We start from the raw sequence: 25,016 nt of genomic DNA on the forward strand, positions 1-25,016 counted from the left end.
TTTTCTGGGTTATTGCCTGTTTAGATTTACATTGGATTAGTTAACATGATTTTAGGTAAATTTATGTGTGATTTCATGATGAGAAATTGATTTTGTTCTAGAAGATAATTTTTGTAATTAAAAAAAATTATACTGTTATATTTCTAACTTATTTTTAAAATAAAACATTTGCATATGAATTATTTAACTTTAAAATAATTTTATAAAACCAATTTCATTCAAAATTATTTATTTTGCAAACGCTTACACCTAATTGTGATAACACGAAATGATTTTTATTTTATGCAACGAGAAGACCTTCTACACTTGAGGTTTTGCGGCTCCACTTTGTCCATGGTCACTCCATCTCAGTAACTTTCTTTTGAAGAAAATGATAGTATGGGTTAGTCCACTACTATTGATCAAAGCCAAAAAGTATTAATGTTTTCATATTACAAAAAATGGTCGTTATTTTTGCACAAAAATAAAAGACATGGCATCAACTTCTATAATGGACAAGCATTAAGAATATCTTTAGTATCATATCTTGAGCAAGGATTTTGTGCTTAAGATATGATCTTGTAGAGATCTTGTAATAAAGATAATGCAGAGATCTCGAAGGTGGAGAATGGATTCTTGTAGAAGAACTCTGAAGATCTTTGCACAATCTTTGAAAAAAAATAAAAAATTACAAATAGAACAATCAACAAACCAACAACCAACCCGCGGGAAGAAGAAAAAAACAATAGAAGAAGGAAAAAAAATACCTTCCTTGAGTGGATGTTGGGCATTGCGGGAAGGAGGAAGAAGGGGGAGAGGGAGGGGGAGGTGGAGTCGCAGAAGGAAGAAGAAGGGGGAGGTTGTGGTGGAGAAGGAAGAAGGGGAAGGGAAAAAAGTGAAAAATAAAACTAAGTGGGGGATGGAGAGAGTGGAGCATGGGGGAAAGATGAAGAGGCAGGGAGAAGGAAAGAGTGGAAAAAAAAAGAAGAAAGGAGAAAGTGATACGTCGGGGGAAGGAGAGTGGACATTAAGGAAGGAGAAAGATTGAGTGAGGGAGTGAAAATGGTCATTGTGTAGTTATTGTGTATACAGTGAACATACACAATAATGTTTGAAAATTTGGACGAAGAAAACGCAAATGGTAAGCATTTTGCACAGTGTAACGGTCGGAAAAAAAATGTTTTACATAGTACAATGGCTGAAAAAAATCTGAGCGATCGAAAAGTGATTATGCACAGTATAAATTGGTTCAAATAGTAACAATTTCTACACCCAATTGGCATTCTCATTTTTCATGTGTGAACCTCTAGTATCCAAATCCAAGCTCAATTAATTTTGTTTTCCAAATTCAAGCTCAATTTTTCTTTTTCCAAATTCAAGCTTAGTTAATTTTTTTTCTTCCAAATTCAAGCTCAGTTAATTTCTTTTTCATATTCAATCTTAGTTAATTTTTTTTCCAAGTTCAAGCTGAGTTAGTTTTTTATTCCAAATCAATTTGACTAATAAAGTTATATAAATTTTTTACAAGATTACAACATGCCTCCTTCGACCCAAAATTCACAATATCGTCCTCCTTTTTTTCCCCTCCTTCTTTTACCACCACCACCATCAAATTATTTTATGTGAAACACTCAAACCCCTTCTACCGTTAATTCTTAAAGTTCGCAGACATTTCCTTCAATTCCAGCAAACAGTCCTACGATGGTTTCAAATGATGACGTTGGTTTGCAATTTCCACAATTTGGTACCCAAATTGGGCTAGACAAGATCGCTCTTGATGAAATTGGAAGGTCTTTGACAAAAAGGAAGCCTCGAGTCGCCTTTGCAAATGAAGAAGATACACACCTCATTAGTTCATGACTCAACATCTCAATTGATCCAATTGTTGGTGTTGGTTAAGAAAAAGAAGCGTTTTGGTTGAGAGTCATGAAAAATTACAGCAAATTTCGAGGTGAACTCCGTGAAAGAGTAGTTAATCAATTGAAATTACGATGACAAAAAATTAATTTGGGTGCAAAAATTCAAGGATCATTACAAGCAAGCGGTATCATTGAAGAAAAGTGGTTGCACAAATAATGATGTCATGCTTAATGCATATGCCATTTGGAAGGAAGACAAAGGAACTGATTTTAATTTGGAACATGTTTGACGACTTTTGAAAGATGAACCAAAATGGTTAGAGCAATTCACTGAAAATTGTTCTAAAAGGACGGAGATTTCGATATCTATGGCATATTCTTCATCATCTAATCCATAAACACTAGTCGAAGATGTTGAAGTTAACATACCGTCCCCAATAGTCCGTCCAATGGGGCAAAAGGCAACCAAAAGGAAGAGCAAGGGGGAAAAAGAAGGAACATCTACCAATACCGTTGATCGTGTGGAGGAAGCAATGAGGAAAAAAAAATGTTTCAACACCAAACTATCAGCCTTAAGGGAGAAAGAATTGGAAAATGAGTATTACGACCTTTTAATGAAGGACACTTCTGCAATGCTTGAAACTCAACTCAAAGATTATGAAGCCTTTTGTAAAATAATTCGAAATAAACAAGGAATCTAGTATTAATTTGTTAGGTAATTTTAATTTGTTATACCGTCTTTTAATTTATATTTTTAGGAATCATGTTTCATTTGTTTTTTATTTTAACCGTGTGATCAGTGATTTTATGATGAGAAATTGATTTTGTTCTAGAAGATAATTTTTGTAATTAAAAAAAAAACTGTTATATTTCTAACTTATTTTTAAAATAAAACATTTGCATATGAATTATTTAACTTTAAAATAATTTTATAAAACTAATTCCATTCAAAATTATTTATTTTGCAAAGGCTTACACCTAATTGTGATAACACGAAATGACTTTTATTTTATGCAACGACAAGACCTGTTCGACACCTGAGGTTTTGTGGCTCCACTTTGTCCATGGTCACTCCATCTCAGTAGCTTTCTTTTGAAGAAAATGATAGTATGGGTTACTCCACTACTATTGATCATAGCTAGAAAGTATTACAGTTTTTTATATTACAAAAAATGGTTGTTATTTTTGCACAAAAATAAATGACATGGCATCAACTTCTATAATGGACAACCATTAACAACAGAAATATGGATCTGCCTACTTGTGAATTGATTAACTTTCAGTTGCAAATGACATCCAATTTTAGCAGTTAGAAATTGACCACTTGGTGTTTGTAGTAGTTGCAAAGTCGCATAATTTTAATCTCTAGGCATGACTAGGTTCAAACAAGTCATAATTTGTTGCTACCTTTTTCAATGTTTTTTGTTGGCATTCTTAAATCTTACTATTGTGGTTGCAAAAGTGGGTCCTCAAAAGTTGATTCATTTGAAAGGCTATGTGTAGAATCATTGATGTATTTTCTTAAATCTTACATTACATCTTTGCCTTGACACTCCTGACTCCATAATTAGATGAAAAGAAGAGAAGGGGGTGGGGGTGGGGTGTTTATCTTTTCCTTTTTCTTGTCCGTTCTTTTTTATCTTCTTCCGAAATTAACTTTATCCATTATTTGCTTCCGTAAATTCCTCTCTATTTGGTATGCATAGAGAGAGAGAGAGAGAGAGAGAGAGAGAGAGAGAGAGAGAGAGAGAGAGAGAGAGAGAGAGAGAATGAATGGGTAATATAAATGTAGTAGCTCTGTTCCGTCAATTTCTCTTTCTCTCTCTAAAATTAATACAGGGAGCGAGAATCCAATGGTCCCGATTGGGTGTAATGGTTGTTATATTCATTTGAATTAATTTGGTTCATTTTGTGTCTGACTTTCTTAGAGGATCACTCTTCTTCCATCCTTTCCTCTCTCTCTCTCCCTCTGCATTTCCCAAGGTAGGCATTGTATTCTCCGTCCCATTGTCAATTTTTCAATTCATCTACTTTGCCTTGTTTAATTCTCTGCAATGTCATTGTGTTCTAGTTATTTTGATTTTTTGCGGATAGGGCTGGATTTGTCAATGCTCAGGTCATTCTATTCACACCATTAATCTGCTTGTTAATTTTGTAAATTACTGCCTATGATTTATCCCATCCCACATGACAGGATAGGAGATTTCATAAATCATTCCTCATGACTATTCTTTTTCCTTGGACCTAGTTTTATTTATTTTTAGTTTGTTCAATATGTAATAGATAATTGATTTGTGGCTAAATAGTGAGTGCATTGTTCCGTCACTACTTTGTTCTTCTAATTTAATCAAAAAATATATGAGAAAGGCTAAGAACACACTCCTGTTGTGCAGTTGAAATTTATTGAAAATCATGAAATTTTGTGGATCACATATCCTATATAATGAATTTTTCCCGGATTTTTTTTAATCTTCAATTAATTTTAATAAATAAAATAGTGTGTTGTTTATCCAGCAGAGCAGATATTAGAAGATGGCAGACGCTGAGGATATTCAACCCCTTGTTTGCGACAATGGAACTGGAATGGTGAAGGTACAAAATGCATACTTTTTGGTTTGATGCTTCTCGAGAGAATTGTTTTGCGTTAACTTTTGCCCTTCATTGAAATTGCAATGTGTCTTTTCAGGCAGGATTTGCAGGAGACGATGCCCCACGTGCAGTGTTTCCTAGCATTGTTGGTCGTCCTCGTCACACTGGTGTGATGGTTGGTATGGGCCAGAAAGATGCATATGTTGGTGATGAGGCACAATCTAAACGTGGTATTCTGACTCTCAAGTATCCCATTGAGCATGGTATTGTTAGCAACTGGGATGATATGGAAAAGATTTGGCATCATACCTTCTATAATGAGCTTCGTGTGGCCCCAGAAGAGCATCCAGTTCTGTTGACAGAGGCTCCTCTTAACCCTAAGGCTAACCGTGAGAAGATGACCCAAATTATGTTTGAGACCTTTAATGCCCCTGCTATGTATGTTGCTATTCAGGCTGTTCTTTCACTGTATGCCAGTGGTCGTACAACTGGTAAGATATTCTTGAACATTATTTGCTTTTGTGAGGTTCAGGCTGAAGTTTGAGCTTATCTATAGAATGAGAGTGTCATTAGACAGCATGCACCTGGTTTACAATGGAATGATTCTTCATTGTAGAAAATTGTTTTAAAACAATCAGTGTCCTCATCAACCAGGAGGTGCTCATATGTTGTTTTTTTTTTGTTCTCCATTTCAGTTTTCCATTATGATGATCTATTTTTCTTCTTGTTACAGGTATTGTGTTGGATTCTGGGGATGGTGTCAGCCACACAGTCCCTATCTATGAGGGTTATGCCCTCCCACATGCAATCCTTCGTCTTGATTTGGCTGGCCGTGACCTCACAGATTTCTTGATGAAGATTTTGACTGAACGTGGATATTCTTTTACCACCTCAGCAGAGCGTGAAATTGTGAGGGATATGAAGGAAAAGCTGGCTTACATAGCCCTCGACTATGAGCAAGAGCTAGAGACATCCAAGACCAGCTCTTCAGTGGAGAAGAGCTATGAGTTGCCTGATGGGCAGGTTATCACTATTGGCGCTGAGCGTTTCAGGTGTCCGGAGGTCTTGTACCAACCATCCATGGTAGGAATGGAAGCATCAGGCATTCATGAAACGACATACAACTCCATAATGAAATGTGATGTTGACATCAGGAAAGACCTGTACGGTAACATTGTCCTTTCAGGAGGTACAACCATGTTCCCTGGCATCGCTGATAGAATGAGCAAGGAAATCTCTGCTTTAGCCCCAAGCAGCATGAAGATCAAGGTGGTAGCACCTCCTGAGAGAAAGTATAGTGTCTGGATTGGAGGTTCTATCTTGGCATCCCTGAGCACCTTCCAACAGGTATGTTTCTGTTCTTTAATATGATTAATGAACTATTGCTTTGAATGCTTGCTAATGATACAAATTATCGCTTGAGTGCAGATGTGGATTGCGAAGGCAGAGTACGACGAGTCTGGACCATCAATTGTTCATAGAAAGTGCTTCTAAATTGTTTGAGCAATAGGGTTATTGAAGAAAAAGATAGTTGTTTTATTCCTCGGGAAGAAATGCTGCTTGCTTGTAACCCTTTCATTCTATTCTAACTTTTGTTACTCATTCACGTTATTCTCTGGAGTGGTGATTTGGAGAAGGCGAGGAGTTTGTTTTGTCATAACAGTGCAATTCTTCACTATTATTATATATTTTTATTTTTTTGAGATTCATTATGCGTCTGAATTAGCATAAACTATTAAATGAACTATGGTATGCAAACTTATGATCCCAATCTTTTGCATTACATATTTTTATAGTCGAGGGTACGGCTAATATGAGCATTGCTATTCTTCCCAGCTGATTGACTCTTAGCATGGAAATTCAGGGATAATTTCTTTGCGTACCAGTTCAGTATCCCCATGGACATGATCACAAGCCCTCTAATCAGAGATTCACCTTGGATCTCGAAATTTTGAACCAGTCATAGGATAACTAATGACGGAGCAACGATAAGGACAATCAAATTTTTTCTCACAAAATAATTGATGTTCTAGAATTTTAAAGTCCAATTAATATTTTTCTTCTTCTTAAATATACCCTTATTTAATATCCATTACTAGTGTTTAGTTTCTAGGCATCAGATATCAATGTACTGCCTCCGCTCTCTTTTATAAGGAAAAAATTTAATTTTACACTTATTAAAAAAATTAATTAATTTCATTAAATTATGTTATTTTTAATTAAAAAATATTTTTTTCTAAACTACCATTTATTGGAACTTGATATTGAACATAAATATTTTATTAAATGAAGGTTATTTTGATTAGAATCTCATTAAATGAAGTAAAAATAGTGAAAATTTGTTTATAAAGGACAACAAAAATTTGTTTTTTTTCTCATAAGAGAGAACAGGGGGAGTATTAAATAAAGACATAGTCAAAGTATAGCAATTTTTAGGTCCCTTAGGATGTGTTTAGTTTGCATTTTCATTTTCTATTTTTATTTCCTGTTTTCATTTTCTGAAGACTGTTTTCATTTTCAAAAGATTAGAATTTTGAAAATACGTTTGGTTTGACTTTTTGTTTTCTATTTTCATGAAATAAAAATACTGAAAATTTATGATATATTGACTTCTTGTCTTTTTGTATTTTTAGATTTGCTTAAAATTACATTCATTGCCACCATTTCATTTTACCCGAAATGAGATTTCTTTTCTCAACTGAAAACGAGAATTTATTATTTTCATTTTCTAGTTGTTTTCTGTTTTTATTTTCACTGAAAATGTTTTCAGAAATCCAACCAAACACATTTTCATCACCGTTTTCTGTTTTCAGTGAAAATGAAAATAGAAAACAACCAAACCAAACACCCCCTTAGATATTTCTTAATCCATGTGGAATAACCTTAAACACCAATTCCTTATAAATAAAAATCTTAAACATCAAAATATATGAGAAGGAGGTGGTATACATTTTAAAAATATATATTAATGTGAGTGTTACTATTGGAGATCTTTTAATTTATTGCTTTTTTTAATTAGTTTAATTTTTTTATTGAAAGTTGTAAAGGAATTGATTCATCCCACCATCACAAGAATGCAAGTTACATTTTCGTTGCAAATGTGAGGACCATATTGGTAAGTAATATATAAGTATCAAACTCACCTAAACTTTTGATTTTAAAATAATTTTTTATTGATAACAAACCTTGCTAGGCCTCTTAAAAACACATTGAGGTCCAACTAAAAGATCTGGTCATTTTAGCATGGACAAGCTTAATACTTCTCTAGAATTGATCTCATTGTTTATCAAATATTATTAATTTTTTAGGATAAATATCGAATTTCATCCTTAAAAGTGTCAAACATTGATAATCTTATTTTCAAAAGATCTAAAATTATTTTTTAGTTTCCGAATGTGCAAAAATGGTAAAAAAGACAAAGTAAATTATATATAAATATCATCAGAAAGTGAAAATAAAATAAAATGCTGAAACCTATTGTGAGTAAAACAATGGCTGACCAGTGACAGATATGAGGCAACAAATGAAGTAGACATCTCTTTGCTGGTAACTGAGTTAAGCTCAGCCGGTGTTGATGGCAAATGTAAATATACAAAGCCCATACTATATGGTTCACGGAAGTACGCGCATAAATTCTTGCAATGACTTTTTGTATTGTGTAATGGTTTTAAATCCTCTCTCTCTCCCCCATCCAAACACTTCATGTTAGATTGGCTCAAATGAGCGAAGTAAATCTAACCCTTAAGCGACCTTTTTATATGCAATTAGGCATTTAGCAATGAATATTATAACTTCGGTGAGATCTTTTTTGTTGATCAAACCAATCAATCGAATATTAATTAATATGGAATCAATCGAACACTACTTGAAAATACTTATTCTGTTCAGAAATAAAATAGTCCAAATGTTCCTCAAAATTTTTGCTCCCATTGAACCATTTGTATCTATATGCACTAGGATCCTAATTCATGGATCTCTCTGTTCGAGAAATAAAACTAAGAAGATCAAACCATTTCTTCTTACTCCTTTTCAAATTGGACTGATGGTTACATAGAAATGTTTCCAACACTTGCAGTGAAAATTATGATTTATTTTTATGTACCCGGATATGCATTCTTGAAGCAACAAAATTTTTCTTCAACAATGCAAAAACTTTATGCGTATCCACACCCAGATCCCAACCTGGTATACTTGTCTCAGGTATACTTCTATTTGTAATGTTAAAGAGATATAGATTTAAGTTTTTCTTTTAAAGAAAAAAAGAAATATTTTATTTAAAATAAAAATCATCTCATACCTTTTATTATAAGAAGCTTCATCCTATAAGACAAAGATATTTCATAATTAATCACATGACTAATCTTGATATGTAGCAATAGAATATTATTTTTATTTTATGAACAACTTCCACCTTCATAAAATAGTACTCCCTTTTTATATTAACTATATTCTTGGTGCTAGCAAAAAATATAATAATATTCTACTAAAATATTTCTTTGATTAAATTAAATTTTTTTAATTTAATTATCAAATAAATTATTTTCTTTTATAAAAATTGGAATACTCATTTGTGTGACTCCATAGGTTCAATACTAAACTGATAGTAAATTAATCATAGTTAATTTACTAATCAAGATAGGTGTCTAACAACACCCCTTAGCATCCAAATAACATAAAATAATATCTTTTACTTCCTTCAAGAACCAATAAAAGAATGATGTAATATTTTCTTCCATCATTTATAGCTCAAGGTTAACTCTAGAGTATAGTATTATTGTCAAACTCTAATAAGCTAACACATTTCATCAATGAATGACTCGAAAAACTCTTTTCTTCTTTCATTCAATTGTCTCGATAAGGTCTTATTTCTATCATAGAGCTCAAACTCATGACCTAGAGTTGATGGATTCCTTCTTGATTGATTAACCATTAATTCAACAAATATTTAATCATATCCAATATTCATTTAACTAGTGCATAAGGCATTAAGTGTATGGAATTAAAATATAAAAATAATTTGTTAAATCTATGATAATCTCAAATCAAAAGAAATTGTTATATTTCTTCTTGAGAACTTCATATTGACATATCAAGATATATTAACTATTATGAATTTTCAATTAAGTCAATTTAATGATGACCACATATACATTAATAAATGAGATTTATTAATCTTTATCCAATAAAAATCATTACATATATATTGATTTATTTGAATTATTGATGTCTTATTTACAATAATCCTACGATTAAGAATAATTTAAATTAAAATTACAAAAGACTTGTTTTCATTGTCATGATCTCTTTCATAATAACAAGTCTCTAATTTTAATCAAAGATTTGTCAAATTAATAATTTAATAAAACAATAAATATGATAATAAAATAAAAAAATAATTCTTTACTAAAATTGATAATATGATGGATTGAATTTTTGACATACATATTTATCCCCAACAATCACTTCAGTAATTGGAGCAAGTAACTATCAATCTATCTTGGGAATCACATACAATGTGTTAATAAAAGATGCAAAAAATAGAAAAATATGCATGTTTGAGAAGCCCTTCTATAGAGATTGCAAAGGTTGATAGTTATACATAAATCATATAAAATTTGTCCATAAAAAAAAGCAGCATAAATCATATATAAAGTGAAAGAAGAAAATAAAAATTTGAATCAAATCAAAACAAAAAAAAATGGATTTCCTAAACAGCCAAAAATAATTTAAAATATGGCTTCCTATTTGATGAACCACCTCTCATAATTTCTTCAGCTTCTGCCCCCGCAGCCCATTCCAGAAAGCAGCTGAGTTTACTACCTTTTTCCCAGGAAGCTGAACTTCCAATACCTGAGTGTTACAACATCACTGAATTCAGAAAGGCATATTTGATTTGCAAGAATACTGGTCTTGCATACCTATGCTAAATTTGTGTAAGAAAGTGCTCTTGTTTAGATTGAAGACTGAAAAGCAAGTACTTCCTCAATTAAACACTTGTTAACAGTAACCCAGAAAGCAAGCAAATTTCACTAACGTGCTTGACTGTATTACAATTTTTTTATATATATAATTACAAACTAAGAAATTTTGTATTTTCAAAGTACAAAATTCTCTATGAATAAAAAGTGTGCATAAACATTTGTTTTCATAAATATTATATTTGATATTAGTTTCAAGATGCAAGACAGTTAGAGAATTTCAAAGAGTACTTGGACAAAATGAGAACAAGAGGCACGGGAATTTCCCATTTTTTATGAAGGCTCATGCATGAACTATATTAAATAGTGATTTTCGGTAAAAGATATTAAGTAGCAGATTCAGATTAAGGGAACATACTACAGTAATAAATTTCAAAATGCAACTTTTCAAACTAGTGTTATGTTTTTGGCTTTAAATTATTGTTTACCTGTTACTTTTTAAAAGCAAATAAACAACTACCGCAGTAAAAAAAAAGCTCCTAACCAAAAATATATTTGAAATTAACATGAAACAATCCATTTGTCTCCAATTTCCATCTCTAACAGGGAGGAAACTTTTTCTTTTAATTCCCCGAAATTGTTGTCTAAATAGTTTTGAAACAAATCTAGAAACAAAGAACCAAAAATCTGATTGATAAATTAGTTCCAAAAAAGAATTGTTTGAGGGGAAATGAGTAAAAAAAACTGTTCAAGGAGATCTCCGCACTGGAAGTCACTAGCCAAAACTTTGAAATTAGCTGAAACTAAAGAATGAAACCTATATAAGAATAAGCAAGAGCTACCAAAAAATAGAAAGAAATTCAGCAGTTTAGAATATCAATTTTGGGAGTAGTTCTCTGTTGGTTTTCTTAATATACATTGGTCTTCTTTGTGTCTGAAAACTGCTCCTTATTTTCTTTCTTTCTTTCTTTATTTTGGAGGTATAGAAATTGACTTGGCTTTCTCAAATACAACCTAAACCTGTGCTTCTACCCATCATCACCTACCTAGGTGGTGCAAACATGATAGAAACTTCAAGATAGATTTAAAAACTAAGCATACCTCAAGTGTGGTGCCCCTTCCACATGGAAATACCAACGCACCCTCAACGAATGCAATGTCATCTGCTTCATCGAACTGCACACTTTCATGACTGCGAACTCGTGTGGTTATAATTTTAATCTCCAAAGTTTTCTGCTGACCATTTTTCTCAACCACTAACACTCTTGCTCTAGTTCCTGGCCACCCTGAAAAGGCACGAACCTGAAATTGTTTTATGTCACAACTGAGCAGTTCAGATAAGATCATGAAGTTTACCTTATTGTGTAGAACAGATGCTTCTTGATCAAAGAATAGCCATGATTCATCTGGATTTATCTGCATAAAGTAGCAAAACAAAGGTATGAGTTGAGCAACTCCCTGTAAGAAAGATATTTTACCAACTGTATATACTGGAGTATTTTCTTTTTCTTTCTACGAATAACAGGATATTTACTGCACCGAACAGAAAGGCGCATAACACAAGTTCTCCCCAATTCAATATTTGACATTCACAATTGTTTAACTGAACTGCAGCTAAATGCTTAATGAAATCATGTAAAAATAAATAGCATGAAACCCTATTTCTGATCAACAGGAGCTCCAACAGTAGAAAGCTATCAGAGACAAGAAAAAGAAAACACTTAAATATCTGCAATTTATGCAACACCCTGGAAGATTATTTCTCAAGGAAATACTTCTTATAGGCTACTGGTTTCTTGAGTTGGATGAAGGTTCACATATTCCATTTTGGAAGGAAAGTGAGTAATATTCATTTCAGTGGTTCATGGTCACCTCTGTTTCTAAGCATAATTTACCCATAAAAAAAAGTTTATACTCTCTTCGCACAAACTGAGTTATAGAAAAACAAGTCCATGTCTCAGTTCTACTCATCTCTCCTTCCAACAAGACGCAATTTGGTGTTTGTATTCTTCTGGTTAGTCTTATATCTTGTTCTTGATCTCTAACTCATTTTCTTAATCACCAAAGCTCTCCAAAACAACCTGTAAGGTCAAGTCTTTCATTTGGATATTGGCACACACTAAACAATAGGATCAATGTAAATGACAATTTGTAGATGTAGACCTAATGACAGCTATTTTACCTAATGTGTTATGAGCAGATGTGGCCAGAAACAGTAGTCCACTTATTTTTTTGCATCGTGAAGCTTTTTTTTTTTGGTAAGACCAGGAATCCCCCCACCCTAGCATGAATTTACTTACTAACCATTGGTTAGGGTTCACTAGAAGTGTCCTTCCACTTCTGAGAATTCTCATGTATGAGTTTTGTCAGGAATATGGAGGCTAAAATTAAGGCAATGTGTATTGTATGGTGTAAAGAGGAATACAGAATACCATATCTTCAAAGGTGTCTTTTTGCTAGAGCCTTTGAATTTATTATAGTATAAAGTTGAGCTGGTGGCCTCTCATTCGTGCTCTTTTGATTATTATTTCAAGGGAACATATGTTACTGACTTGCATCAATTTGTTGCCAGAAATACAATAGATTTGTAAAAGTATATGCAATATAAACTTTAACCAGTCTAGCAAATAGCATTGGACAAAAAATTTGGAGGATCTGACATATATTGGACTGATATCAATAGGAAATGTTTTTCTATTTAAGCTTCCTAGTAACATAATCAAGGCTCACAATCACATACCTTTGGAGCCAATGTAGCCTTAGAGTCGTCTTGAGGTTGTGCCTTTACTCTTGCTGATCCATCAAGTATAGAAGGAAGTTCTCCAATCAGAAGTTTAGATCCTGCTTTGTCAAATAAAGATAGGAACTCATTCAGTAAAGAACACTTTCTATTAAAATGACTGAATAAGAATAGCCTAATACAACACCAAGAGAAAGGCACATAGGACGACAAAAGTAGAAGAAATCATACCTTTATGAAACAGGAGCTCAAGCAAATCAGGGGCCTACATAGAAATCTAAAGTTTTGTCAAAAGCAGGGAGAAAAAGAAGTAACTGCCTCATAAGTTTCACCAAACAAGTTGACAGTTAGGGTTAGGGGTATTCAAGAACAGATCCAAACCCCTAAACAATACCAAAAATCAAGAAAAATTTACTGATTATGAACCGGAAATACTATTAATGCAATCAAAGGAGATTGTAACCCTTGATATAATATGCACCAGTTTTACACATTCAAATCAGAAGTAGAAACATTTGAAATTAGATTACAAATGTGGGATAAAGACTAAATATATAAACATTAATCGAGTTTTATAAATAAAGTGAAAGCTCGCGATGCATTCCCACGTGTAACAAAGAGAAAATCATACCTTTATTTGATCATCAACTTGAATGGTTTCAGTAGCAATGACAGGTCCAGCATCGAGGGCACGGACAGTGAATGCTAATGATACTCCAGTTTCTTTAACACCATCCTAGTATACCAGCACCGAAATAAGTTAATGAAATAAAAGCATTGAGAATTTGTGGATTGACGGGGAAAACAGAAACCTGCAATGCCCTTTGAACAGGAGCAGCACCACGATACAATGGCAAAAGGCTAGGGTGAATATTGACTGTTCCTGAGAGTGGAAAAGAGAAATTTGGGTGTTAAGATGTAGAAATTGGAGGGGAGTGTGATAGAGTTTGAAAATGAGTTACAGACCGAAAGATGGAATATGAAGAAAGTCGGTGGGTAATATATTGCCATAGGCTGCGGTAATGCACAAGTGAGGTTGGAGAGCTTTTAAATTAGACAAGAAAGTATCCTGCAGGAAGAAGTGATGAGAAAATAAAATAAGAAGAGCATAAAGAAAGGTAGAAGAGATACATACGTCACCAGCACGGAGGGGAGAGAAAATGAGATCAGGAGAGAAGCCCCTCTGAAGAGCATGAGAGGCCAAGGGAGAGAGAGAGAGCTTCTTCCCCCTGTCCCTTCTGGCAGCAGGTTGAGTCACAATAGCCGCAACCTCAAATGAAGAATCTGGACAAGTAGAAGCGTTCAGAAGGGCTTCAAGGACGATGGCGGAGACCTGAAAAGTAAAGTAAAGTAGACAATCAATGAATGAAACAAGTAAAGAAAGAAAAAAAAAGGTTACCTACATGAGGTGCGCCCAACAAGACAAGGGGCTTCTTCTTCTTGGTGCTCGAGGGGGGCACGGAGGGAGAGCCGCTCTGTAAACACCATAACCGACGAATCATTGTGCTTGTGGAGATACAACTATAGCTATACATGCTCATAACTCTCTCTCTCTATATATCACAAACTCAAGGGATTCATCATTTACTTCTATTTTCAAAATGTACTAGTACTATTCATAATTTATCTTTGCTAACATATCAGTCAATTTATTGAAAAAAATAACAATTAATAATTTGTAAAATGTTGTATCAGGAATATATTCTTGCAGATAATTAAATTCATATTAAGGATTAATCTCATAATAATCTAAGTAGGGTGGTGATTGAACCAAAAAAAATATTATTTATTTTTATCAAAATAATTTAATTGCTGCAGTTAATGTGAAAAAAATAATAATGAAAATAAAAGGGGACATGAATTGAAGAGAAAGCCTTCTCTTTATCTTATCCATCTATCCGGCTGCATAGGCATAGACTAGAGAGAGAGTTGCAATGGCCGTTTCTTTGGCAGTGAACCGTCCTCTGCTTGGTCTTCACGAGAATGTACCATTAGCTGTTGCTCATCCCCAATTCCTCCCGTTCAAATGGCCACCCAAGTCCAAACTCCCCTCCGTCGTCGGAATTCGATGCTCCTCCTCCCCTTTCAACGACAAAACCCTCATTTCCATCACACCTAACACTTCCCACCTCAATCCCAACCCTCTCGCTTGTCGCTTTCACGCTTCCCAGTTTGGAGGTACTTCCTTCTCTTTTCTCAACCCTAACTTTTCATTTCGTCTTTTTTTTTCTCTCCCTTCTCGTACATTTTTCTTACTTGTCATGTTACCAACTTCAGATATTTAATCCGAACCAACATGACTCAACTCATATCTAGTTTTGGTATAGTTTATCTCGAAATACTTTAATTTGAGTTATCACATCGTTTGCTATACGGATTGGATTGTGTGTTTTTGACAGGTATATATCTTCCTCCTTCCCGGAACCATATTTCTTCTTAAATGCTCAAATTGTTTGTTGCAACCCAGTATTGCTAGTCTACAGCCTAGAATAATAGACCCCAATTAGATGAGATGAGATAACCTCACTTAGGGTGTGTTTCAATTTTATTTTCATAATGCAACAGAGTGTGGACTTTGAAGGAGATATTCAATAAGATGAGAAAACATCCCCCGGCTGTTTCTGTTTTTTTTTTTTTTTTTAAACACTTATTCTGGAACTAATTTTCAAAACTTAAATAGATTTTCGATGATTGTTTAGTAGTGTGTAATTCTTCTAGAAAACTTTTTTTCAAATCAAAAAGTGAGAAGAGAATCAAACTGGCCTTTTCCTTCACGTTCTGTGTCTTCATTCAGATTGTTTTACTCGGGTATTTAGGCTGACAAAATTGTTGGTCAAGTTGTGAATATGGTTATATTCAGTATTGCATTGTGAATTCCCAATTCCTTTTGCTGCCTAATGTTGAGTTTGTGGTGGATGAGAGTTCTAACTTCTAAAAGGGCTTTAACATGTGCATTAGGTTTCCATGGGGCACGTTAACCACGTCTCTTGTCTAGTGCTTTTTATGTCTTTTCCTTTTATTCACTTACTTCTTGAAACTGTTTCCAGTACAAACTTAGTGGCAATGCCTTTAGTCCTTGTGTAGGATAAAAAAGATTACTGTATCCTTTAGTTAGATTCAATTACTGTATCCTTGTGTAGCATACCTCCATTAATGCATGTACATTTCTTTCAATTTAAGGGTGAAAGTTATTCCTATTTGTTTGTGTGTGAAATGGAAAGTAGATGTGTGAGTGACTATGAGTATGAGGTCTTTCTGAGTCTCCCTCTATCACAAAACAAAAGGCTCAAATTAGATATTTTAGGCAGTCAACTTTTTAGCTTTACATTTTAAGGGTTCAGGTGTTAAATTAATATTCCATCATGTATAGATCTTAATCTAGTCAGAGATCTGCAGCTTAGAATGTATTGGGAAAATACGTGACAGTTATTTTAATTCAATGGTGCAGAACAGGAGAGCAACAAATACGTGGAAGCCTATGCTGTAGGACGAAATATTCGTATGTCTGCTAATAAAGCTCGGAGAGTGATCGATCAGATTCGTGGACGTAAATATGACGAAACACTTATGGTATTAGAACTCATGCCTTATCGAGCCTGTGAAGCCATTCTCAAAATAGTGTTTTCGGCTGGAGCTAATGCTAGCAATAATCTGGGTTTAAGCAAAGGAAGTTTAGTTATCAGTAAAGCAGAGGTTAATGAAGGGAAAACAATGAAAAGGGTAAAACCTGTAGCTCGAGGGCGTGCCCATCCAATTAAAAAGCGCACTTGTCATATAACCATCACGGTAAAAGGCTTACCTAGTGAGTCCGTCGTGGAAGCAAAGCCTGCTTAATCCTATTTGAGACAAAATGTATGCCTTATTATGAGTTCCCTTCCCCCATTTCATTTCATGAAAATTTCTGCATTTCGACATTATGTAGTTCATTTTCTACATTGTGACTTGTAGAGGAGTAATGAACATGCTATTTGTGTACGTCCATGTAAGAACTGTTTAAATATTCAATTTAATTTAAGTCCTGAATATGAAATGATTTTGGATTGAAATTGGAAAGAAATTTTTGTAACTTCAGTAATACTTACCATATATCTATACAGCATTTAGCACGTAAGCAAACAATTCTTTGAGTTGCTAATATTAGTTCTATCTTTTGGACTTAATTAAACTGTATTACTTATTATATCAAACAAGGTTTACTATACATTTTGAATAAATTAAATATGCTAGTGTTTTTTTTTTACAACAAAACTATGATCATTATATTTCAATAGCAAAATTTTCATGTTTTTAATTTCTTGTGCTTTCGTGTCATTATCATCCCTATAGTGAAGGATGAGATACTATGGTGGTAGCTGGTAGGGTGGTGGACATTCTCCCTTCGTCGTGATGCCTTTCTCGCAGACAACACCACCAAAAAATCAGATAATTAATCGGACATTTGTTTTGTAACGTGCTTGTAATAACAAAGGATGCTCAATCTCCTGCTTCGCTATGAGGATTAGCCGAAGGAGCAATAAAAAGATTGCTGCTTTCTTTTCTGCTGGAAGAATAACTTGCGTCAGTCGTCATTCAATTAGATTACTTTTTAGACTCACTCAACTAGATATTTCAATCATAAGATACTTTGAACACAATAAATTAATCCAAATATAAATTTTCTTAAGTACATGTTTGGTTTTGCATACTTTTGCGGGTTTTTTTTATTTATGAAAAGCCATTCTCCAAAAACATTAATTATTAAATATAAAATAAAATAATCCAAATACATTCTCTAAATTTCGTAAGATCTGTTTGGTTTGTATTTTTATTTTCTGTTTTTAATTTGTTTTTATTTTTCGAAAACTGTTTTCATTTTCAAAATATTAAAATTCTGAAAATATGTTTAATTTGATTTCTTGTTTTCTGTTTTCAAAAAATAAGAACACTGAAAATTTATGATATATTGACTTTTTGTCTTTTTTGTATTTTTAGATTTACTTAAAATTACATTTCTTGTCATCGTATTTTCATTTTACCCAAAATGAGATTCCTGTTTTCAACCAAAAACACTAAAAATAAAATTTTATTATTTTCATTTTCTGATTGTTTCCTGTGTTTTCATTTTCACTGAAAATGTTTTTAAAAATCCATCCAAACACATTTTCATCACCATTGTCTGTTTTTAGTGAAAATAAAAATAGAAAACAGTTAAATCAAATACCCCCTTAACTTTCCTACTGTCCATTGTTTTCTCGAAGTATTCTGAAATTGGCCTAAAAGACTTCTTCTGCAAGTACATAGGTAGAATAGAAATTGCATACATACTCCATAGGCAACGAAAATAAAACACGATGACACCACAAAAGACTCGTAATGTTACTCAAATCCAGACAAAAACAGGCACACGGAACAACGCTCAATGGGCCAACTACAGCAAGACCCTTTATTGGAAATAAAAGACACAAGTAAAGAAACTGAAATGAAAGACTATTCGTGCAGATTACTCTTCCTCTGTTTCTGATTCCGCACTTTGAAGCCATTCAATCAAAGGTTTGGCCTTCTTCCATATCTGAGAGTCCTTGTTGTCGCCATTCAGCCCTTCTTGATACCACTGCACGATGTGCTCTTCCTCCAACAGATCAGAATCATAAAGTGCCTTCAAAACAATGGGAATTTCCTTCAAAGCATTGGAAGTGGACTTTAGACAGAAAGCCTCAATTGCATGAAGCAATAGCAAATGTGATCCCTCCTCCATGGAAACTGCAGCAGCAAGGTAGCGCTTCTTCTTGACCACTTCTTTTGCAAACCCTTTCTCAATACCCTCAAATAAGGCCTCAATCAGAGCACTGATCTTTTCTTGAGCTGGTGCTGGAATTGCTTCCATATGGGACTGCAATTCACTCGCCACAACACCTTTGTTCAAGATTGCTTTCACTTCTCCAACCAGTTTCCTGTAGTGCATCGCATTACCATTTTCAGAACCATCACTTGTCTTACTTGATGCTTTTTCCTTCTTCTCTGGCTCATCTGTGGAGAGCATGACCATATCAGCTGTTACGGCACTTAGCTGTTCTTGGATACGCTGCTGAGCAGCCTCTAATGACGTATCTGTTAGCCACTGCACTTCACCATCATCATCATCTTCATCAGGAGCCTCTTCTTTCTCATCAACTTGACTGTGAGCTGGAGATCGATGATCTTCATCAGAGCCACTGGCTTTCTTCTTTGTAGAGGTCAACTTTGTGGTCTCATCCTTGGAAGTGGACGAGCTTTTCTTCTTAGTCTCTTTCTTCATTTTCTTTTGTTCCTCGTCAGCTGCTGCACCTTCCTTCAGTCTCTCCTTCTCGGCTCTCCTCATAGCCTTCTTGTCTTTGGATCCTTTCTTTGTTTCAGGAGGGTTTTTAATAATAAAGCTAGTCAGCTTGTCTCTCATATCCACATCTGACACAAAACCACAAGCAGCGCATTTCAGCTGGATCATTTGGTTCTTAGTAATCAATATCTCAGTTTCAGGGTTTCCACAACCATAACACTGGACGTATTTCTTGATAAAGATCTCAAGAAGAGCTGCAAGTTTTGCAGTGTCATGTGCCCCATTAACATGAGAAGTCCCAACTTTCTCATCAAATTTAGACTGTGCCCCAAGTTCGCAACCAAAGTACTTGGTTGTGTAAGAGGGTGGCCTTGCCAATGCCTTGGCAATGTCAACCATGTTGACAATATTTGTTTTGATGCCATTCCCTCTACCCTCAATCTTGGTAATCATTTTAGGCATCTTATACCGATAGAAGGCATCATCACTATTTCCAGCACCAATGTTCTGCAAGGCCATGATGACTTAAACAAAAAAAAGTTCCAAAGAGAAAAACAATCACAACAGACGCCTTGGGCAGCAAATGCAATCACGCAATTAGCGAAGGCTGTCAAGAACAACAACAAAAGTTGGGGTATTCCGGGTACGGTTGGCAGTGCATACAGGTGGGTCTTGTAGGCAAGGGCCTGTTCTTTTTTCTAGAAGAAGAAAAACACTCTCCAAGCAACTCAATTGCTCCCAAATGGATAATAGCCCGTTCAAACATGAAAGAAAGTTCAACGTGAACCTTTCACCTTGGAATCTGCTACAGCAGTACTTGCAGGAATCCTAAATCAACAACAACAGAGAAAACGTATGGTGTTAACACCTTCAGAAGGGGACAATTTCAAAGCAATCAACCCCACAATGGTGGCAATACACAATATGTAGTTATTATTATAGATCACCGAAACAGATGAATAAAAAATTAAAAAAAGCAAACAAAAGGTTGATTTATGAGAAGATTTATTGGAAATCGCAATCCAGATTATTGATTTTAGACATAATAAATGTTGTTGTTATTATAAGGATTAGTTATGTGTGTAGATAGATCTTAATCGGAGAAAATGCAAAAAAATAGGTAGATCTTAATCGGAGGAAAAATAAAAGGAGATATTGAGAATAAGGAAAGGGTACCTGCAAGAAGCAATTGAAAAAAGGCGTGAAGGAGAGGAAGAAGAAGAAGAAGAAAACCTTGCGATGGTGCGCCGCGGCTCGAATCTAATGTTCAAATCATTATATATGCCTTTTCCGGGGTATAACTGGCAATGCAATGCTACATTTAAATCTTTTCAGCAAAATTAGCCTTGCATTTGGGATATTTGGTTTATTTAGTATATTTTGATTTAATTGTATAGTTATTTAAACATACATTAAATATAATTAAAAAATTTGTTTAATGTTACGCACGCAGTTCATTTTAAGCTTCTTAAATTTTTGTATTTATTTTATCTCTAATGTCTAATATGTTATTCTTATAATAAAGAGATTAATGGATATATTAATTGCTCGATCATAATTCATATCCAATCTTGTGTAGACAGAGAATGATATAATGATATTTTTTTTAAGTTATTCCGTCTTTTTTTTTCTTCTTTGCAATACTATGATTTTCACTAAACTTTGAACTATGACAACTGACAGGTAAACTTTGAACTAGACATGGCAACGGATGGGCGGGACAGGGATGGGTATTCCCTCCCCATTTCTCGATCTCGATTCACTCGTCCCTGATACTCCATAGGTTAAATTTGTTATCTCACCCCGTACCGGTCAGGTATCTAATATCCTCATCCCATCCTCGGTTTAAATTTGTAAAAAAAATTATATTGAAAATCTGATTTTAAAAAGATTGATTGTTACACCTTTATTTTTAACGACTCATACTTGCAGTGTATTTGTCTAAAAAAGCATCAAGAAAAGAATATTAAATTATGTACAAATTATAATAAATAATTAATAAAATTGTAATAATTTTATCATCAGGGATACGAGAATGAGTATGAGACAAGTAATGACATCTCCATCCCCGATCCCAATTAAAAAAGTCGGGGTAATCCTGAACCTCTACCTAATCAACTCTATTTCCTATCAAAATCAAAACGAGTTTAAACGGATATTCACGAGTACGGGTTTCACTGCCATATCTACTTTGAACCAAATTATTCATCAATGACGACTAAAGATATCTCTAGAGTTATATGAAATCAACACCGAATTTAAAGAACATTCTAGTTTTGATTAAACGATATATTGATATAAAATTAATGTTATAAACTTTTATTTGTTTTTATAAATATCATATAACTCTCTTAATTTTTTTACAAAAATTTATGGTTTATTTTTTCTTTAAAACCCCATCCATAAACTGATAAACGTACTCAGAATATAAAAAGGTGACTTATAATCCTTTGTGTTTTTTTTTATTTTACTTTTTCATTCATATAACTCTCAATTTTTTTTTAAAAAAATGTGTCGTTTATTTTTTCTTTAAAGCCCCATCCATAAACTGATAAACGTACTCAAATTATAAAAGGTGACTTATAATCCTTTCTGTTTTTTTTATTTTATTTTTTTCATTTACATATGAAAAATGTCTATAGTGATAAACGTACTCAACTTCCACGTTCTTATCAGTTCCCTTAAAGGATTCCCCTAGTCTGAAATTCCTCTAGTGCTTCTCCTTTCCATTAAATCCTCGTGAAAGATATAGAAATGAAATGCCATATGATACCACCAAGTTGTGAGACATGTCTAAGTCCAAGTGTGTCTCCAATAAATTTTCAGCTAAGATGGTCATAAGTTTTCTCAAGGTCACTCTTAATGGTCATCCAACCTTTTAAGCTTTTTTTTTCTTTTTTCTTTTTCTTGAAATGAATGATTTCCTGCGCCACAATAATATTGTCTCTACCTTCTTCATGGAACAAAACTTCATTGATAAGGCCCTATGATCTTGTCCATTATTTCTCATCATCTTTGAGCCAATATCTTAGTAACAATATTTTTAGGAAATATTATAAAGACTCATAGGTTAAAAAAATTCAGCCAGCTAAGGTTTCCCACTTTAGGAATTAGAGTAATTAAAGTCTAACTAATCACTTGAATCTTTTCATGTGTTAAAAAATTTGCTTGATCATAGTCTACTAGATAGCTGAAACTATGATCTTCACTAAGATAGATAATAAATAGGTTGAAAAGCACCAACCCAAAACATTTAAACTCTTCATATTACTGTTCACAACGCAACCACCGATGTCGCTGCCATCATGGGTGATAATGCCATGCTTCGAAGATGTTTTCGTCATCCCTTCATCCTCCAATGTCTTCTTCATTTCTACATATCTTCACACCATCCCCTAGCCAGGTTCATTTATTTATTTTATTCAACACTTCATACTTACAACGCATGCTTTTAAATATCGACTTTCCTCAACGTAACAAGTGTGCTCGCTATTTACACTCATTAAGTTCTTGAAATTAAGCCATTATCATTTTGTTTTATTATCTTGTGCTGAGTACCAAATTGTTTGCAACACCTCCCTCCTACTGTATTTGATTCGATTAGGTTTGGGTCGCATTGCTGGAATTTTGTCTCTTCAAGTAGACGACGGTCAAACGCAAGTGGAAGCCCTTCATCGTGTTGGATCAGAATCGGCCATGCATGTAGTTGCAGCAAAGCCATTATTTTTAACAAAGGAACTTGTACCTTCAGATGCATTAGAAAATGAGCGGGAAATTCTTAAATCTCAGTTTTTGGTCATTTCTTTACGAGTCAAGTATAGGCACATGCTTAATATATGAATTGTAATTGATATAGTCTTGCTTGACAGGCTTCTGTAAGTTCTGATCTTTAAGAATTGTTCGAAAATTCATCATTTATTTGAGTACGAAAGTTGCAATGCTTGCATGGATGGCAAATGGAAACTACCCTAAGTTTTCTTCAATGGGTTGTTTAAGATTGTGTTGTGGGGTTTCTGGGTGATTTAAGCTGGCTTCTAGTTTAATAGGTTTTAAATATACTTCCACTGGCAAGGTTTGGTTCACTTGGCAAAACGGACTCTTGATCCACTCTCTTTATGGACTATGGCCATTGGCCAGGTACACCTGCACAAGAATGATAACCCCTTTGTACATAATTATAGTCCTTTTTTCTCTTTCTCCTTTCCCTCACTATATATACATACATCTTGATGAATAGAATAAGAGTTTAGGATTGACCTAGTTAGACCAATTCAACTTTTTGATAAACCACTTTTTACTTGCACTTAAAAAATTCAGAATTGAAGAAAACTTGGTTTGGCAAATGCAATCTGCTTTCTCATATTGGATTTCTTAGTTCATATAGTTCTCATGCAATTTGATAAACCAAACAAAAACTTTTAACACTATTGCAGTTTTATTATTTCAGGCAGAAGCCTCTGGTAAGCCTCAGATGGCCATAGAGAAAATGGTTGAAGGACGTCTCCGCAAGTATTTTGAGAATGCAGTATTTATGGACCAAAAGTTTATTATGAATGATACTATGAATGTGAAGGTATGTGAAGTTTCTGTGAATTGAAATGGATTCAGTTATGATTTTTTTTAGAATTGAAATTAGGATGGTTATATTTATTGATCAATGTCATTGTTTTGATTGATGAAAGAAATGAAAATTCTACCCCTGCATCGGTTTATTCATAATCCATCACCCTCTTTATTTATTTATTTATTTTATTTGACACTCTTTATTCTTAGAGTGGGAAAATGTGCCATTTACAGTGGTAATTACCATTTTTCATTTCAACAATATGAGCATATGAGTTTTTTTTTATGGAAAAGTAAAAGATCTTTCGGTATTGAGCATTGACCCTGACCCTGTACTGATATAATAAAAGAAAAGTCATTCTTGGCCCTGAAGTAGTAAAGCTTAGCGGAAAAAAAATGATAAAACACGGGAAACAACAAAGTTTGTCTAGTTCCTGGGTTGAGAAATAGATGCTAATTTCATTTGTTTGTCCATGAATTATGAATTTATAAGGCTGAATTTGGGATTGAAACAAACATATTGTGAGATGATTTCTAGCTGTCAACAAACATAACAGGCAAATGTGGATCTTGCTTCAGAGTTCTGATTTTCCCCAATTTCTAACTTCACAATTAGATTTTAATGGCTGAAATAATCCATATGGATATCCAATTTGTTTTATTGTCTATCAAAGATATATAGACCTGAGTTTCATTCAGGATCAAAGGTAGCTTGTTGCGTCTAAGTTTGCAATATACTTAAGTAGTGGCTCCTTGTTTGATTCTCATGATTACCCGATTGAATTATGAGATACTCGACTTTGGCTTCATGGCAGTCAGTATAGAATAATTTAATAAAGATATTGAGGAGCATCTGAACTAATATAAACTTATTAGTGTGAGGATTTGTTTTCTGTAGTATTTATAATTCTTTTGTATGTTACGCTGCCATCAAATGTATTCACTATTCAGTACCATGGTTGATATGTGAGAGATTCAGTAATATGTAAACAGCTCCTGCATCAAATGGTAGGAGGTTGTAACTTGAGAATTTGGTGTAAGGTGTCAATTATAATGTCTTCACGGCTGAAAAAGGT

At 33.8% G+C, this 25,016-nt stretch overlaps 4 protein-coding genes across 11 annotated transcripts; 2 read left to right on the plus strand and 2 right to left on the minus strand.

The window, feature by feature from the left end:
* The first annotated feature begins 3,408 nt into the window (after positions 1-3,408).
* Positions 3,409-6,136, plus strand: SOY69 (actin). 5 transcript variants are annotated; one of them, XM_041015211.1, is made up of 6 exons: positions 3,429-3,821; positions 3,910-3,954; positions 4,353-4,430; positions 4,525-4,918; positions 5,161-5,774; positions 5,856-6,136. In XM_041015211.1, exons 3-6 carry the CDS (start codon positions 4,371-4,373, stop codon positions 5,919-5,921), a joined length of 1,134 nt encoding a protein of 377 aa, XP_040871145.1. In that variant the 5' UTR covers positions 3,429-3,821; positions 3,910-3,954; positions 4,353-4,370; the 3' UTR covers positions 5,922-6,136. The 5 variants fall into 5 exon arrangements, with proteins under 5 accessions (XP_006579420.1, XP_040871145.1, XP_014630825.1 ...); XM_014775339.2 differs by having other exon boundaries at positions 4,356-4,430; XM_006579357.4 differs by lacking the exon at positions 3,910-3,954 and having other exon boundaries at positions 3,409-3,821; positions 4,356-4,430.
* Positions 6,137-9,846: 3,710 nt separating this feature from the next.
* LOC100798000 (methionyl-tRNA formyltransferase-like) lies at positions 9,847-14,767 on the minus strand. Of its 4 annotated transcripts, none has more exons than NR_183201.1 (10): positions 14,489-14,767; positions 14,221-14,418; positions 14,052-14,154; positions 13,898-13,968; positions 13,717-13,821; positions 13,317-13,362; positions 13,086-13,186; positions 11,702-11,761; positions 11,447-11,647; positions 9,847-10,277 (listed from the first exon to the last, which is right to left on the minus strand). NR_183201.1 is itself a non-coding variant. In NM_001255139.3 (10 exons), the coding sequence occupies exons 1-10, from the start codon at positions 14,624-14,626 to the stop codon at positions 10,188-10,190; spliced, it is 1,101 nt and encodes a 366-aa protein (NP_001242068.2). In that variant the 5' UTR covers positions 14,627-14,705; the 3' UTR covers positions 9,847-10,187. The 4 variants fall into 4 exon arrangements, 2 of the variants coding, with proteins under 2 accessions (NP_001242068.2, XP_040871143.1); NR_183202.1 differs by having other exon boundaries at positions 11,447-11,631; positions 13,317-13,350; positions 14,489-14,705; NM_001255139.3 differs by having other exon boundaries at positions 13,317-13,350; positions 14,489-14,705.
* A 192-nt stretch (positions 14,768-14,959) lies between these two features.
* Positions 14,960-17,131, plus strand: LOC547945 (50S ribosomal protein L22, chloroplastic). The gene is made up of 2 exons (NM_001317543.2): positions 14,960-15,263; positions 16,534-17,131. The coding sequence occupies exons 1-2, from the start codon at positions 15,020-15,022 to the stop codon at positions 16,917-16,919; spliced, it is 630 nt and encodes a 209-aa protein (NP_001304472.2). The 5' UTR covers positions 14,960-15,019; the 3' UTR covers positions 16,920-17,131.
* Positions 17,132-18,364: 1,233 nt separating this feature from the next.
* Positions 18,365-20,672, minus strand: LOC100796565 (eukaryotic translation initiation factor 5). The gene is made up of 2 exons (XM_003524521.5): positions 20,554-20,672; positions 18,365-20,205 (listed from the first exon to the last, which is right to left on the minus strand). Exon 2 carries the CDS (start codon positions 19,894-19,896, stop codon positions 18,565-18,567), a length of 1,332 nt encoding a protein of 443 aa, XP_003524569.1. The 5' UTR covers positions 19,897-20,205; positions 20,554-20,672; the 3' UTR covers positions 18,365-18,564.
* Between the last annotated feature and the right edge of the window lie 4,344 nt (positions 20,673-25,016).

The sequence above is a fragment of the Glycine max genome, chromosome 5 (assembly GCF_000004515.6).
Source record: "Glycine max cultivar Williams 82 chromosome 5, Glycine_max_v4.0, whole genome shotgun sequence".
Taxonomy (NCBI): Eukaryota; Viridiplantae; Streptophyta; class Magnoliopsida; order Fabales; family Fabaceae; genus Glycine; species Glycine max.